Here is a 16052-nt window from a genome sequence, read left to right as displayed (position 1 = left end):
TGGCATGGAGCATAGGCTGCATTCCCTGGACGTTAGCAGGGCCCTGGCATTCTATATTGAAAGAACCAAACCGTTCAGGAAGTCAACCCAACTCGCTGTTGCTGTGGCTGACAGGATGAAGGGACTCCCCATCTCATCACAGCGTATCTGCTCATGGATCACGGCCTGCATCTGTGAATGCTACTGTCAGGCTAAGGTGCCTGCCTGCCTTTCACGACCCACTCCACAAGGGCACAGGCCTCCTCCGTGGCCTTCCTGGCTCAGGTGCCGACACAGGAAATATGCAGAGCGGCCACGTGGTCCTCAGTCCACACATTTACGTCAAACCTATGCCATCATGCACCAGCCCAGAGACGATGCAGCCTTTGGCCGTGCAGTGCTCCAGTCTATGGTGAACTCCAACCCCACCGCCTAAACTCAGGCTTGTGAGACACCTGTTTGGAATGGACATGAACAATCACTCAAAGAAAAAACGGTTACTTGCCTTTTTGTAACTGTTCTTTGAGATGTGGTGTTCATGTCCATTCCATTACGCACCCTCCTACCCCTCTGTCGGAGTGCCGGCAAGAAGGAACTGAGGGGGTGGAGAGTCAGTGGGCCCCTATATAGGGTGCCATGGAGGCACCACTCCAGGGGGCGCCAAGGCCGACCCTACAGACGCTGCTAAGGGAAAATCTCCTGGCTGGCGTGCATGCGGCATGCACACACCTGCTTGGAATGGACATGACCAACACATCTCGAAGAACAACAGTTACAAAAAGGTAAGTAACTGTTTTTCTCTCAGTGGTGGCAGATGACAGAACAAGAAGCAATGATTTCAAGTTGTAGTAGGGCAGATCTAAGTTGGATATTAGGAAACACTATTTCACTGGATGGGTGGTGAAGCACTGGAAAGGATACCTAGGGAGGTGGTGGAATCTCCATCCTTAGAGGTTTTTAAGGCCCGGCTTGATAAAGCTTTGGCTGGGGTGATTTAGTTGGTGTTGGTCCTGCTTTGAGCAGGGAATAGGATTAGATGACCTCCTGAGGTCTCTTCCAACCCTAATATTCTATGACAAGTAGATACTGCAGCTATTTGACTATCTAATGGTTTGTTACTGAGTGACTCCTACTCTATGAAACTGTTGAAGGAATACTTTGATAATATTCCACACACGCCTTTAACAGATAAGGAGACGTAATAATAATGCATTCTTCTCATCTGGAAAGAATATTAAAGAAAATTTATTGGTCCAAAGAGATTTATAGAACAATTTATATAAATTGGAAAGACGTTTTTTAGCATCCTGACAGGGTATGAAGGGACATGCCCTCACTCTAATAGAGAGGAGACTAACGAGCTGTTCTGGGCCTGTTAAGCGTTAATGAGACACACCTGTAAGGCTTGTTCTGCTTGGAAAGGAGGGAAGCTTAAAAACAGAAATCTGCCACAGGAAGAGGCAGTGAATAGGAGGGCTACTGCACCTCAGATGCTGCTGACAACATAGACAGGTCAGCCAAGCAGGAGACAGGCCTTACCTCTCCCAAAGCTACACAGACTAGCTACAAAGCAAGATGCCCCAAGAGGAGGGGCTAGAGGTAGACCACTCTACAAGACAACAGACTCGCTGATAGACCAAGTCCAAAGAGATGGATCCAGAAAGACTGCCTCAGACACAGGCCACTTTTGCCTTGCTATGTTTCCCTTTCCTTCGAGAGAGGACCATTCTTTTGTCTGTTTGTTATATTCAGAGAACCCGTCATATGCTATGAAAAATATTCTGTCAGGCTGTCTAAAATTCTTGTGGCCTGATTTTTAAGAACTAAGGATTTATAGCACTTTTTGTTCAGAGCACAGTTCTCATTGACTTAATTTTTCAGCGATGAGCCCTCTCAGCACTTCCGCTGAACTGGTCCTAGGATATTAAGTGGAGCACCAGAACATGAGGAGCACACAATTGGCCACCTGTAAACAGTCTGGTTTAAGTGACTTGCCCAGCTATTGAGTTCTTAACTTTGCGACATCAACAGACATTTAACATAGTTTTTTGTGTGTAATTTTACTAAGTTTTTATACAACCAAAGTGTATAAAAATGTAAATTCCATTATGTAGGGGAAATGTAAATTCCATTATGAAGAACCGTATTAACTCCCAGATGGTTCATCAGTAAAGTTAAAAGTGTTAGCTCCACAACACCAGACTTCTACCTCTTGAGCTAGAAAAATAACTAATAGTAGTAGTAGGTTGTCTTTCTCTGTGTGGACCAACAACTAGAGGGGTGAGACATACTTTGTCAGTAGATTTGACAGCTATTTGCTGACAGGAGAGGATTGTTGAGACTCAGGAATCTAGGAATTCCAGGTTTTGAGAGAAGTGTGCTCGAGTGCTTTGAGATCCTTCTGCCCCTGGTCACTCCAGCCTGTCCTCATCTGAATCCCAGTTTCCCCTTGGCTCCTCATCCCAGTCTCTCCCAATCCCCTGGCTTCTCATTCTGGTATGAGTCTTCCGTCATCCCCTTGCTCTCCCCAGGCCCAGCTCCTCACCTCTCTGCAATCCAGAAGGCTGCTTCTTCGGGTGCTTGCACATATCGATTCCATTCTAGATGTGTGCATGCCCATGTGCACCATTGTCAGAATTTTTTGTCTTAGCGGTATCCATAGGACCAGCTCTGGCACCCTCTGGAGTCCTGCGCTCATGCCCCAATATATGAGGTACCACCAGCCCTACACAGTCTCAGTTCCTTCTTACCAGCTGTGACGGTTGATTGGAGTGCCTTCCTATTGTATTTGCAAGTGTGATTGTGTTTTTTTTCATAATTTAATTAGTGTTAGTCTTTTGTATAGCGTTCTATGATTACAATCCCCATTAGGGATCTCGTCCCGGGAACGGGGCATGCCCTGGTTCCCGAGCTTCAAGCCGTGCTCAGTCTGCAACAAGCCTATGCCATTTAGCACCCCCACAGCAGCTGCCTAAAGTGCTTGGGGAGTCGCATGTGAAGAAGAGGTGCAGGATTTGTAAAAACTTTGGGCCAGGGACCTAAAAGGAATCAGATATTTGATTTAAAGCTCTCTTCAGGGAGGCTGCACTTTGCCCAGCATCAGAGCCATCTTGCTCTAGTACAGCGTTAGTGCAGAGTGCCCCGCCGGCACAGAATTCCTCTCGGCACTGCTCCCCCTCACAGGTGCCTAAGAAGCACCAGAAAAAGCAGCATGGTTCCCTAGCACCAAGTAAAGAGGGAAATGGGGTGTTGAGCAAAGAACCTGTTTGGGCTACCTGCCTACCCCGGAGCTCCAAGGGGGTACCTCTCCATCTGGACCCCTCAGCCCTCCCAGGGTTCCACCTCCGACTCCAAGTGGTAGGGGACCACAGCACTTATTAGTGCCTTTGGTGGCCAAGGTCTTCTAGGTGTCTAGGAACCTTATGACCCTCCTGGCACCGCCTATGCCATGTCCAGCAGTAGATACTGCTAAGGCTCCGCAGTCCAAGGGCAAGCCAGCCATGGGTCTGCCTCAAAGGGTAGTGGACCATTGCCGGTCTCTGGAACAGAGGCGTCATTCCCTGGCTCTGCGACCACAATCCCCAGGTCCGCAACCGCAGTCCCCAGCCAAATGACCCAGGTCACCAGCCCCGCACTCACAGTCCCCATCGATGCAGTGTAGCTCGCCTGCATCGAGACACTAGGTTCTGCATTCCCAGTTCCAACCCTCCCAGCAACTGATGCCCCAGTGCAGGTCTCTGTCCCCAGATAGCCTTTAGTGCATTGCTCTCCACCCTCGCAGCACTGATCCCCATCATCTCAGCACCGTTCCCCAGAGAGGTGTCAATCATCGCCCATTAGGCACTGGTCCCCTGCTTCTGGAGTCAACTGCCAAAAACAAGCCTCCACGGCCCACCCTTGGTTCCAAAGGGGAGCATCATCTGAGTTGGAGCTTGAGTTTAGCCCTTTGCCTCATAAGTAGTGATCTCCTTGGGTTCAGGAGACCAGCAGAGCACCTGCGGTGTCTGTGTGGCAGCAGAGCCACTGGCCAGCTCAGTAGCCCTACTGGAACCTGTGAGATCTGCCAATGATGATGGTGCCTTATTCGCACCAATCCTCTCTGGCCACCTTGGAAAAACGCCCTTCTGCACCACCAGCACTGAGCTCGGAACATGGCACAGACTCTGGGGCAGGGATGGAGGAAGAGGTGCAATCACCATAGGAGCCCTCCATACTGGGGGAGAGTGCCTCAACCCCCTATAGTGGTGCCATTGTCATCTTTGTCACTGGATGTGTGGTGATGGGGCCCTTAAACTAAGCTGGCACAGCAGACCTCAAGTGAACAACCCAATGACCACAAGATCTGTTAAGGGACGAAGGCAGCAAGCCAGGTTTATTGTTGATGAAGCACAATACTAGTATCCTGAAGACTGTACTGGATCACTAATATATGTATGCCTGTAACAATGGACCAGCTCAGTGGACAGCGGGACTTTCCGTTCCTCCCTGGGCTAGACAAAGATACTGCCTCTTTATACCGCAGTACAAACATGAGAGTACTGTCCCTCTGACATAGTTACAGTAGTTACTGCCTCCTGACTAGTTATCACTCATCATCTTGTACATGTTGGTTTGATCAGAACATCTCTATTATGTACGGTCATCCTTGACCTTATCTTTTAGGAGGGGTCAGTGTGTTCCTGTTATCCTTGGGGAAGGTTTTTATACCATCCTTGATATCAGGATGTTCTGGTACCACTTAATATCTGGAAGTGTTTGCATGAGTTCTCTGTGACTAGCACTTCTTAGGAATGTGTATTCCTGCAATATCAGCCCTGTTCTTCCCAGATTCTGTGAGCGGGTCCTGCCTCACACCAGGCCTCTGATACAAGGACTTACATCTTAGGCTCTCTTCCTGCTATAAGTCCGATCACTCTACCGCTGCTCCCAGACCTGAAAACCCAGGACCACAGCCGTCTTCGACATCCCAACCTCAAATCTCTCCACCTCGCAGCTTGGAAGCTCCATAGCTTGCTTGCTCTGATCCAATTAGGGAAGTCCTCCTTGGCAATAGGAAACTGTCTACTAGGGCCACCTACCTAACCAAATGGAAGAGATTCACAATTTGGTCATCACAGAGACACACATCTCCTATGCCCTCATCAGTACCTTGTATCTTGGATTACCTTCTGCACCTGAAGCAATAGGAGCTCTCTATGTCATAAATAAAAGTCCACTTGGCTGCCATTTCTGCCTTTCGCTCAGGCGTTTCTGGCCAATAGGCTTTCACCAACCTGATAGTTGGACACTTTCTTAAAGGACTTGACAGGTTGTACCCTCAAGTACGACAACCAATCCCAGCCTGGGACCTTAACCTTGTTCTTTCCAGACTAATGGGGCCCCCCTTTGAACCACTAGCGATGTGCTCATTGCTCTCTCTCTCTCTGTCTCATGGAAGGTAGCAATTCTGCTGGCAATAACCTATGCCAGCAAGGTTGCCGAGCTTAAGGTCCTAACATCTGAACCTACTTACACTGTCTTCTATAAGGACATGGGTCAGCTTTGGCCGCATCCAACGTTCCTCCTGAAGGTCATCTCCCAGTTTCACGTTAATCAGGACATTTTTCTTCCAGTTTTTATCCTAAGCCACACGCAAATAGCCAGGAGCAAAACTTCCACTCTTTGGATGTTCGGTGTGCATCAGCTTTCTATATCGAGCAGTTGAAGCTGTTTTGAAAATCTAAGCAACTACTTGTCACAGTAGAAGACAGAATGAAGGGGCTCCCAGTCTCATTCCAAAGAATTTCATCATGGATCACATCCTGTGTCTGGACATGCTATGATCTGGCTAAAGTACCTGCCCCAGTGTTGACTGCACTCCATGAGGGTGCAGGCATCTTCTGCAGTGTTCCTGGCACAAGTTCTGACCCAAGAAATTTTCAGGGCTGCAACATGGTCATCAATCCACACTTTTACCTCTCACTACGCCACTACCCAGCAGGCTAGGAACGATGCAGCTTTCAGCAGAGCGGTGCTTCAGTTAGCGAATCCATGAGCTCCAACCCCTCCTCCAAATTCCTGCTTGGGTCCTGATTGGAATCAACATGAGCAAGCACTCAAAAAAGAAAAAATGGTCACTTACCTTTCATAACTATTGTTCTTTGAGATGCATTGTTCATATCCGTTCCAAGACCCACCCCCCTACCCCTCTGTTGGAGCAATGCCGGCAAGAAGGAACTGAAGGACCCCACGACTCCAGGGAGCACCTGAACTGACCCAATAGGTACCACTAGGGGAAAAACCTTCTGGCTACTGTGCACATGGCACACACACACCTAATTGGAGTGAACATGAGCAACACCTCTTGAAGAACAATAGTTACGAAAGGTAGGTGACCATTTTTTACGAAAGGTAGGTAACTGTTTTTCTTCTTTGCTTCTAATTTGCCTGGAGTATTGAGAATACAGGAGTGACAGTCTCCCTGCTCTCAGTTCCTATGTCTAGAGGCACAGCAACACCTGGCATCTGGGAGGAGCAAGTTCATGGAAAGTCCTGCTCAGCTTTGTAGACTTGGGCTGGAGCATGCTCATGATAGATGTAATCTTTAGAAAATATAGCTGTCAAACTCTGAGAAGTCTCTACTGAGCATATGCAAAGTGCCATTTTCAAATGACTATAACTTGGTGAAATATGGGTGGATTTTCATGGTGAAAGCAAAAGGCACATCTTGGGCACCAAGGCAAAACTTTCTGCCAGATTTCAATTCCATGCTCCAATAGATGGAGGCATTATAATTGCTCAGCTAAACAGTTGTATGAGTTCTTGAACCTGAACAAAACATTTTTCCCTAACCTGATTCTGAGAAATAATTTAACAGTTTTTGCTGAAATTTAAAAAAAAAAATATGCAATGTGGAAAATTGCAGCCCAAACAATTAAAGTTTGACAAAGTTTATAAGCAATTGAATCCAAAGTCTTATAATGATAAGTGATAGGTAAGCCTTAACTATAGGTGTCAGTACCAGCTCACCGTAATAAATGTATGACCTCTTAAATTAATATTGTTATACTACTTTAACTTAACACTGTATATCTAGGTCTCTCAAATCTGGTATCCATTCTAATGACTAGCTTTTCCGGAGCTACCTGATGGTGGGTTCCAGAATAATAATAAGCAGGAATTCGCCAAGGGATACTACCATTGACTCTGGACTGGAGTCTTTATATACTGATTTGCTGCAGTTGCAGGCTGGAAGTGAAGCAAGATTTATGCAAAGTATCCATGCATGACATAACTAGCCCAGGAGTAAAAAATTTACCGTAGGAGAGGTGACAACTATATTCACTACTCTCCCTTCTGAATTAAAGATTTTGTCTTGGACAATGACCAGCGCATACTGTAGGTAATGGAGCTTTGTGAGGGCAGTACATTTGCTTGCTCTTTCTAGTTTGCTTAAGGTCATGTTCCTGAAATATTTAGCAGAGTTGCTAGACCATGCATAGTACTGACATGTGAATAGGACCTTAGAAGAAGGCCATCCAGACAAGGGTAATCACGTGTTCCTTTAAGTGAAAGGGAGGGATAACATATTTGTGAAATACTTGTACAAGAAGCTGAGTCTTTGATTGAAAAAGTTTCCTGCTGTAGCAGAAGCTGAAGACTCTCCTTGATCACATCTTCAGTAGATCTCCAGGAGGTTTATCTTCACATTCTGAAGTCCTGAGAAAGCAATGCAGTAATGATGGATTTCACTATTTCCATCTGGAATATTAATCCCTTTATATACTGCATGAGTTTTAGAATGGCCAGCATGTGATCTTTTCTCTTTGTTCCAGAAAGAATCTTATGCACTTTTCAGAATCTCACTCTCTACAGAACTGGCGCTTTTGTTGTGATGTGTAGGCGATAGACTATTTCATCCTTCATCTTCTGATGTGTCAAAGAATTTTGGTGCTTTGTTTTAGTTTTTTCTTTACCTAAAGTTAAAATAAACTTGTTCTGGGTTCAGTGAGTGAATTCTATAGAATATCCATATTCTGATCTTCTCAAATACCCATTTTCTTGAGGTGGCTGATTATCAAGGGAGGGCCCACTCTAAAACACTCATTAGAGAGAGTGGTGGTCGGGAAAATCTCCTCTGATTTGGGAAATGAAAACTCAAAGTCAAGAGAAGCTTTGGGAGTTGGATGGTTTTTCCAGAGAAACCCAGCCTTAATTTTCCAACTTTCAGAAATGGTTGCATGAGCCTCTTCCTAATGTGTAATTGCTACACTAGCTTCTGGAGGAGCAGCAGCAGCTTCAGAAGGAAAAACCTACTGAAGCAAGGTTGTCTGAAGATTCTCTGACTGGAAGGAGAAAGATTGTGAACAAGGGAAAAATTCCCTCAGTGACTGTTTTGTTTATATATTACCCAAAGATTTTACTCATAGAATATGTGGAAGGGTGTCAGCCTGCAAGTCCAGTTTCTGCAGGTGGAGCTGCAGTAGTCCCTGGACAACTACATTCAAATTTTGAACATGCAGTAAATCTTAAGAGTCAGGTGAAGCATAAATCCCAAAAGCAGCATCTAGAGAAATCCAGTTTCATGTAAGTATTATTTAAATTCTCTTTTTTTTTTCTGTATGCTCAATTGAGAATCATTCTACAAAAGAAGAAGTCACAACCAACACTCCCAGGGGTAAGGCCCCTGTATCCAACTTTTGTCTGGTTAATTCTTTTTTATGTGAGTTTAACAGGATGGTATGATTGTTTTCCTTTACAAAGGAGGTTGCATATTAGGCTCAACCGTAGGCTGGGTGATTAAGTCCTTTTGGTCCTTTGGGTGCAAGCAGGATTTCTGAATACTGCTCACATCCTCATAAAACCAGACAAGGAAGAAAGAATTAGACAGCTCTTCTGCAACTTAGCAAGTTTTGTGTTTTACAACACCCACAAAGTTAAGATTCCCATGTGCACTAAATTCTAGTAAGTTTAGTTGAGAGCCTGAAGTATCTTTCTCATTTAAACGTTTCTTCCTTTCTTTAGAAGATCTTTCAGGGAAGAACATCTTGTAAAAGGTTTTGAGACTTCAAGGAGAGTCCTACAGGCAAGAGGATAGCCTGATGGTATAGACATTTTGCGGTACCTTTAAGAACTACCTTCCTTGGCCAGGGGGATTTTTAAAGCTTGCCATGCTCTCATATTTGTCAAATATGATAGTTCTGTTACCTGGGGTTCTTTCAACCCAAAGCTCTTGATAACCTTTACTCTGTGCGAGGTGGTGTCAGGAAGTAAATCAGGGGAGACATGGCCATCCAACCGATAGATGGCTGGCACAAACAGGACAACACAAGAGTGCTTTCACATAAAGCTAAACTTTGCTTAGTCTCAAGCACTTACACACATCCACAGCAGTTTAGTAAAACACCCCCAACCCTTGATAATTACCAAAGCTGAGTGTGGCTCTCGAGTTGCACAGTGTCAGGCTTCCAGTGGCCAAATCTTCCATCTGCTGGTGGGGACTCCAAGATGGACTGTTTTGGACTCTTCCTCTGGATACAACTACCTCAGACTCTTTCCCCTTATTTATACATTAGTAATAGAATGACATGTCCCTTAAAGAAAACTTGTCAAGCAAGCAGTTTCAATGGTCAAGCAAGGGGTTCCTTCTGATTATTGATTAACCAGGTGTGGGTTTTTCCAGAATTTGGAGCCTTGAGGCCCTAATAGACATTCCTGGGGACACGTTCTGCTCTTCTAAAATGCATGTATCAGAAACTTCCACACAATTCTTTTCAGGAAGGATGTGGGGTTAAGCTGCCCTTTCTGTGGCACCCAAACCCCCCTCCCCTGCTGCCTTGGTCAAGTTGAGGCTGCAGCATGGCCAATTTACAGCCTGCTGACTTGGCTGCTTTTAGCAATAAGCCATATTGGTTTTAGGCACTTAACTGGTTTGCTGACATCTCCCCGTACTGTTCTTTGAACTGACCAAGATTTCGTTTCCAAGATCACCATCGTCTTCTTCCTATAATAGAAAGTAGTGTCACTCTGGTTTAATTAAAACATTCTAAGGCAAGGGTAGTCAATAGGTGAACTGCAGGCCAAATTCAGACCACCAGACACTTTTGAACAGACCCCAAAATCTTTTCATTACTTATCATTGTTCGGGGGAGTGGGTTGAGGAGGTAATTATTTTCTGTGGAGTCTGGACCTTGACCAAAAAATTTGGACATGGACAAAAAATAATTGACTACATCTGTTCTAAGGTAATGGAAGAGCATAAGTTGGATGGGAAAATACTGTCAGTGGAATAAAGGTGTTTGTGTATACACATGGCATTCAAAGCTCCTTTCAGTACTGCTTGTTCTGTGGAAGGAGCAACAATTTCATGGGTGAGAAGGTCTGTAAGGGCCATTATATGGTCTTCCATCCACACTTTCTCAAAATAGTATAATCAACATCCTTTCCTCTGCTGATGCATTTAGTAGAAGTCTGTTATGGAACATGGTGCCTCCCAGTGTCTTAATTGTTTACATAGTTGAGTTGTATCCTCCTCTCCGTCCCTAAGGATGATCAACTGCTTTCTGCATGCCTCTGTGAAGACTGACATATGAAGGAAATGAAGAAGGGAAAATTCTCTTGCCTGAGTATTTTCTTTCTAGGACCCTCTATCTTAGACAGTCTGACAGTGGTGCTCCACTGTGGGGACTGTCTGATGTGAAGAGGGGCAAGAGAGAAAATTCTCAAGTAAGACAGAATTCTTCCTTTTCAGATTTATTTCAAAATTGGCATGCCATATTAACTTCAAATTTTCTTCAGTAATTCACCTTTTATGATTCACTATAAACATGAGAAATTTCTGGAAGAAAATCAGCGTTGTTTTTTTTCTTCACAGAAAGTTAAATATGGGTGGTTGGGGTGATCAAGAGAAGGACTGGAATGTCTTCAAACTTTTTCCTATAGAGTTGCTACTGTTTCATTACAGTTTGTGTAATGCTTTTCTTCCTAAAATGTTTCCAAAGTGTGCTATAAACAGTATTTTCAGAGTTCGTTATCCACAATTAAAATACAGTTATGTGAGAGTTGAAATGTGACATTTGTTTTACTTTTTTTTTTTATTAACAGGGATATAAAGAATTTTTTTCACAAATGAAACTGTAGGGGTATTAGTTAGGCAGATACTGACATTTGCCCAGAAAAGTGGGTTAACTTCCTTACTCTTCTGAAAAGTGACATGAGTATTTTAGTGACTCTGGTAAGAGTCTTAGTTTTACATCACATTTTGAAGTTGACACCTCAAGTAGCATGTATTCAATAGCATGCCATCTGCACCATCCCACACCATTTTCTGAACACCTGGGTTTCCTTTGGTATCTTCATTCAGAGCATAAGCCAGGCTTCATCCAGCTTAGCTTTAGAATGTAATCATGCAATCTTGCGAATTGACACATTACATTTTTACCAAGATGCAACATCAATGTGTGTTGTGTAAAATCTACAAAAATGATAATTTCCCTGACATCTTTCATTCCTCAGCTTTTCTGCATGCGGCTTTGCATTCCTTCTTTCATCTGTCTCCCTTTGTAGAGAAAACACCAAGAGTAGTTAGGAGTGGAGTCCTGTTCTTGTGTAGCGTAGAGTCTTGCATGTCAACCAATACTTCCCGCTCCCACAAATGCCTCTAACTCTTATGCTGCTGTATGTCCCCTACTACCCCATCTGGCCACACAGTTTAAAAAGTCTTCCCTTTTCCACGCTCCATAACCTTAAAGTAGTGGTATGGAATGTAATGGCAAGCTCCTTGAACTTATTTATTTCTCTGGTGTCTCAAGTGGACTACTAGTCTGTAGTTCCATGCTGTTTGCCAAGTGATCTTTTTGCATATGAATTAAGTAAAATCTAATGGGTTTTTTCCTTCCAGAATAGCTGCTATATCCATAGCCACTAAACTAACAGACCTGCAACTTGGTGACTCAGTGGAAATCAGTAGGCTGATTACCAAAAAAGAAATGAAGCAAACAAGGTAATCATGAAGAATCAAGCATGGAAGAGGTTCTAGCAACTACAAATGTTGAACTGAAATGTGTATGTTGCTGAAAAAATGTGTGGCATTGTGGGTTAAGTCCAAAATAAAATCAGGAAAACTTTTAACAGCTTATCTGTATTTAACAATACTGATATTTTAGGATTCTCATTCAGTTTCCATAAGAATCTTTAAATCTTTGTTTGTGGGGTGGTTTTTATTATTATTATTATTTATTATTATATAGAATGATTTTCCTACTGTATTGAATGCAGGCATGCTGCTGTCCGAATTGTATTTCAGATATGGGACACGGATGTGTGCTTCTGCAGCCATGGCTTCAGAGAGCTCCTGAAAATTCCATATTTAACATTTCCTGTGGGTTGTTTTTTTTTTAACCCAGTCAGATAACTTCGTGGTCATCTCAAAATTGGGTTTGTCACTAACAGTCATTCAAAAACAAGCCTAAGGGGGGGGGGAGCATTTTTTTTGCAGCTTAGGGCTACTAAATGTCAGGCAATTTACACTTCTCACGTGCCCCCTCACCACAGCTTATTTATATTCTCACATATCTGGCCAGCATGCATAAATTGTTTCTCAGCTGTGGTGCCTGCTGAGTGGCAGGGAGGCAGCCTGTCTGCTGTTTCTGTGCACAGAGAGCAGATTTTTACTGCAGCTTTGTCTGGATTTTGACAGTCTCACTTCTGAGGCTCTCCTCTTCTGAGGAAGTCAGAGAGATAATAAAGGCTCCTTGTTATGATTCCAGGAAGGCTGGAACTGTAAATATCTTGGAAACACAAGGGGCCCCAGTGCAATAGAGCAAGTTGCTATTGCTGGCACGAAGACGCAAGCTGGTGCTCACATTGTTGCCTCTGGTTTTGCAACGAAAGGCCTTCCCCAGTATGGAAGTGTACTTTGGTGCATTTATTGAACTCTCTTGTGTTACAGGGTTTGCCTCAATCTCTTCCACAGCATACGTTCTCAGATCAGTTCCTTATCTGGAACCACCAGTCTTAGTTGATTAGTGATGATCCAAATGAGTCCTTCATTTCACAGGAGGAAATTTCAGTTCACTCAAGTCAAAGGCTTTCTGTCACTTCAAAACCAAAGCCTATAGTTTCATTCGTTCTGAAAATTCACACACAACACCGAATGTGCAGGTTCTACACACCCCTGACTCCTATTCCAAAACATCTCAACTTGGTTCCTCCCTCTGATTCCAGGTATTTGATATGATTTTCATCTCCTTACCCTTACTCACTTTAAGAGCTTTTCTCCCTGCCTTACCCTTATGGAGTTGGGCCTCTATGGGGTGCCTTGCCAGCATGGAGCCTCCTTCAGAGGAACCCCCAGACTAACAACCCTGTTATGGAGCCTCAACCAATGGCACTTCTGTGAACCCAAAATTTCTGAACAACAATCACTGAAAGAACCCTAGAGCAATTATACCCCCAGCACCTGCAGTTCATAAATAAACCATAGTAGGTTCAGCTCCTATGGTATCAAGAATAACATCAGTCATGGTTTCATCAGCACCTCAGGTAGAGGACACAGAATCTTCCTGTTTGGATAACATGCTGGGGCTGTGCCTGTAGGCCAGAATCCTTAGAATTCCTTCTCTTTTCCCAAGGACATCATGATAGAGTACTCCAGTTTCTCCCTTAGAAGATTTCAAATGGTTTCAAGATATTCTGACTCTAATAGCAGAAGCATAAGGTATCAAGTAATCTATAGTCCAAGAAAAACTCCTCATCAGGACCACATTCTCTCATGTTTTATCCTAAACTTTTTCATCTTCAAGAGATCAGATTGCAATATTTGAATGTTTAAAGAGCAATCAAATTGTACCTGGACAGGACTAAATCTTTTAGAAAATCAGATGTTTTATTTGTCTTCTCTCCTGGAAAGAACACACTCAAAGTACTGGGACATACTTTGTATAAACAAAGTACTTGTTTATACAAAAGGTAGAAAGTGTTTATTCTAAGAATATTTTACAAGATCTCTCTGCTTTTTGGACACAAACCAGCTGGTAATCTCTACATGCAAATCAATACAAAGTATATGTAATGGCTTCTTCAGATGCTGCACTTGGTCACAGCGTCCTCCAGTCTGCTATTCTCCCCTGAAATCTCATTTTCTTCTTTCTTTTCCCTCCCAACTTTTTTTCCTGCTTTTCTTGGAGGGACTGCTTGCTAATTCTCATCAGTCTCCAAAATAGAATTTTTTTCCGTATATGAGAACGAACAACTTGATCTTACTGCAGATATGTCCTCTCAGAACTGAAGAAACCTCTGGTTTGGGTTATTCCAACATTTGCATATAGATAACTTTTGTCTAGTTTATTGGAGCAGTGATTCTCAACCCGTAATCTGCAGACTATTGATGGTCTACGAATGAGCTTTGGGGAATGCCCTAATTGACTTTTTGGAAATTAACCATAGAAATCTTTGAAGCATAATGGCCTTTACTGAAAAAAATCTAGAAGTTAACCACCTCTTTCTTCTTTTATGTGGAAGAAAAGAAACGTTAGATATTGTAACAAGTCTTTTGCATGATAAGCCACTGAGCCTCTTTCTCCTGCTGAGAGGATTGAGGGAGTCTGCTTATTATAGAGATAGTGCCTTCTTTGGGCCAGACACTGCTCCTGAGGAAGCTTGCAGCACTGCTGCTTGTCTGTCAGAGAGCCATTGCGTGTTTTGATTCACTGCTGTTTTCTCCTGTTGCTGTTATCAGCATTGTTGGATACTGTAATCAGAAGACAGGTTTCATAGTAGCAGCCGTGTTAGTCTGTATCCGCAAAAAGAACAGGAGTACTTGTGGCACCTTAGAGACTAACAAATTTATTTGAGCATATTTTGATATATGCCATCATGTGCCAGCAATGCCCCTCTGCCATGTACATTGACCAAACCGAACAGTCTCTACGTAAAAGAATAAATGGACACAAATCAGACGTTAAGAATTATAACATTCAAAAACCAGTTGGAGAACACTTCTATCTCCCTGGCCACTCGATTACAGACCTAAAAGTCGCAATATTACAACAACAAATCTTCAAAAACAGGCTCCAATTAGAGACTGCTGAATTGGAATTAATTTGCAAACTGGGCGACACTAAATTAGGCTTGAATAAAGACTGGGAATGGATGGGCCATTACACAAAGTAAAACTATTTCCCCATGCTTATTTCTCCCCCTCCTCCACCCCAGTTCCTCACATCATCTTGTCAGTTGCTGGAAATGGGCCATTTTCATTACCACTACAAACAGTTCTTTTTCTCTCCTGCTGATAATAGCTCACCTTAACTGATCACTCTCCTTATAGTATGTATGGTAACATTCATTGTTTCATGTTCTCTGTGTATGTATATATCTTCCTACTGTATTTTCCACTGCATGCATCCGATGAAGTGAGCTGTAGCCCACAAAAGCTTATGCTCAAATAAATGTGTTAGTCTCTGAGGTGCCACAGGAACTCCTGTTCTATTTTTTTGTAATCAAAAGAGTAATTATCAGGAAGCTGCTGCTAAAGTTGGTATCTCTCAGATACTGCCAAGTAAACTGTTTGTGAAAAGGCAATGTATTGAAACATGGAACTGCAAATGTGTATGTGACTCAAAAACAAAATGGATAGAAAGAGTGAGGATGTCAAAGAAAGGTGCCTTCCATTGGTTTGTGCAAGTAAGACATGATGTGACGTTGTCAGTACCTTGAAGAACTCTGGAACTACATGGCTGCACAAGTAATAATCGTCAGTTAAATAATCAATTACCTCTCTCAACAAATTGATCACACTGAGCAGTGACCACTATTGTAAACCCCAATATATCAGGGTTGGTTTGGTTGGGAGTGATAAATAATGAAGAGGAAATGTCACTGATTCAGAGCAATCTGGATTTGTTTGATAAACTGAGTACAAGCAAACAATATGGATTTTCATATGAAGAGTGAATGGCATACTTACAGGATGGGGAACTCTATCCTGGGAAGCAGTGACTCTTGAAAAAGATTTGGGGGTTATGGTGGATAATCAGCTGAATGTGAACTCCCAGTGTGATGCTATGGCTAAAAAAATTAACGCAATCCTGGAA

At 43.2% G+C, this 16052-nt stretch overlaps 1 protein-coding gene across 1 annotated transcript in view; it reads left to right on the top strand.

Moving 5' to 3' along the window:
* The window catches only part of NFX1 (nuclear transcription factor, X-box binding 1), a 185617-nt gene that overhangs the window by 132127 nt on the left and 37438 nt on the right, over nucleotides 1-16052 (top strand). Inside the window, exon 18 of the mRNA XM_030551651.1 lies at nucleotides 11858-11959. Within this exon, the coding sequence (XP_030407511.1) occupies nucleotides 11858-11959 (102 nt within the window). The remainder of the gene's footprint in view (nucleotides 1-11857; nucleotides 11960-16052) is intronic.

This window comes from Gopherus evgoodei, chromosome 2, assembly GCF_007399415.2.
Source record: "Gopherus evgoodei ecotype Sinaloan lineage chromosome 2, rGopEvg1_v1.p, whole genome shotgun sequence".
Lineage (NCBI taxonomy): Eukaryota > Metazoa > Chordata > Testudines > Testudinidae > Gopherus > Gopherus evgoodei.
Note: the sequence above shows the minus strand (reverse complement) of the source record. Positions and strands in the feature narration are given on the sequence as shown.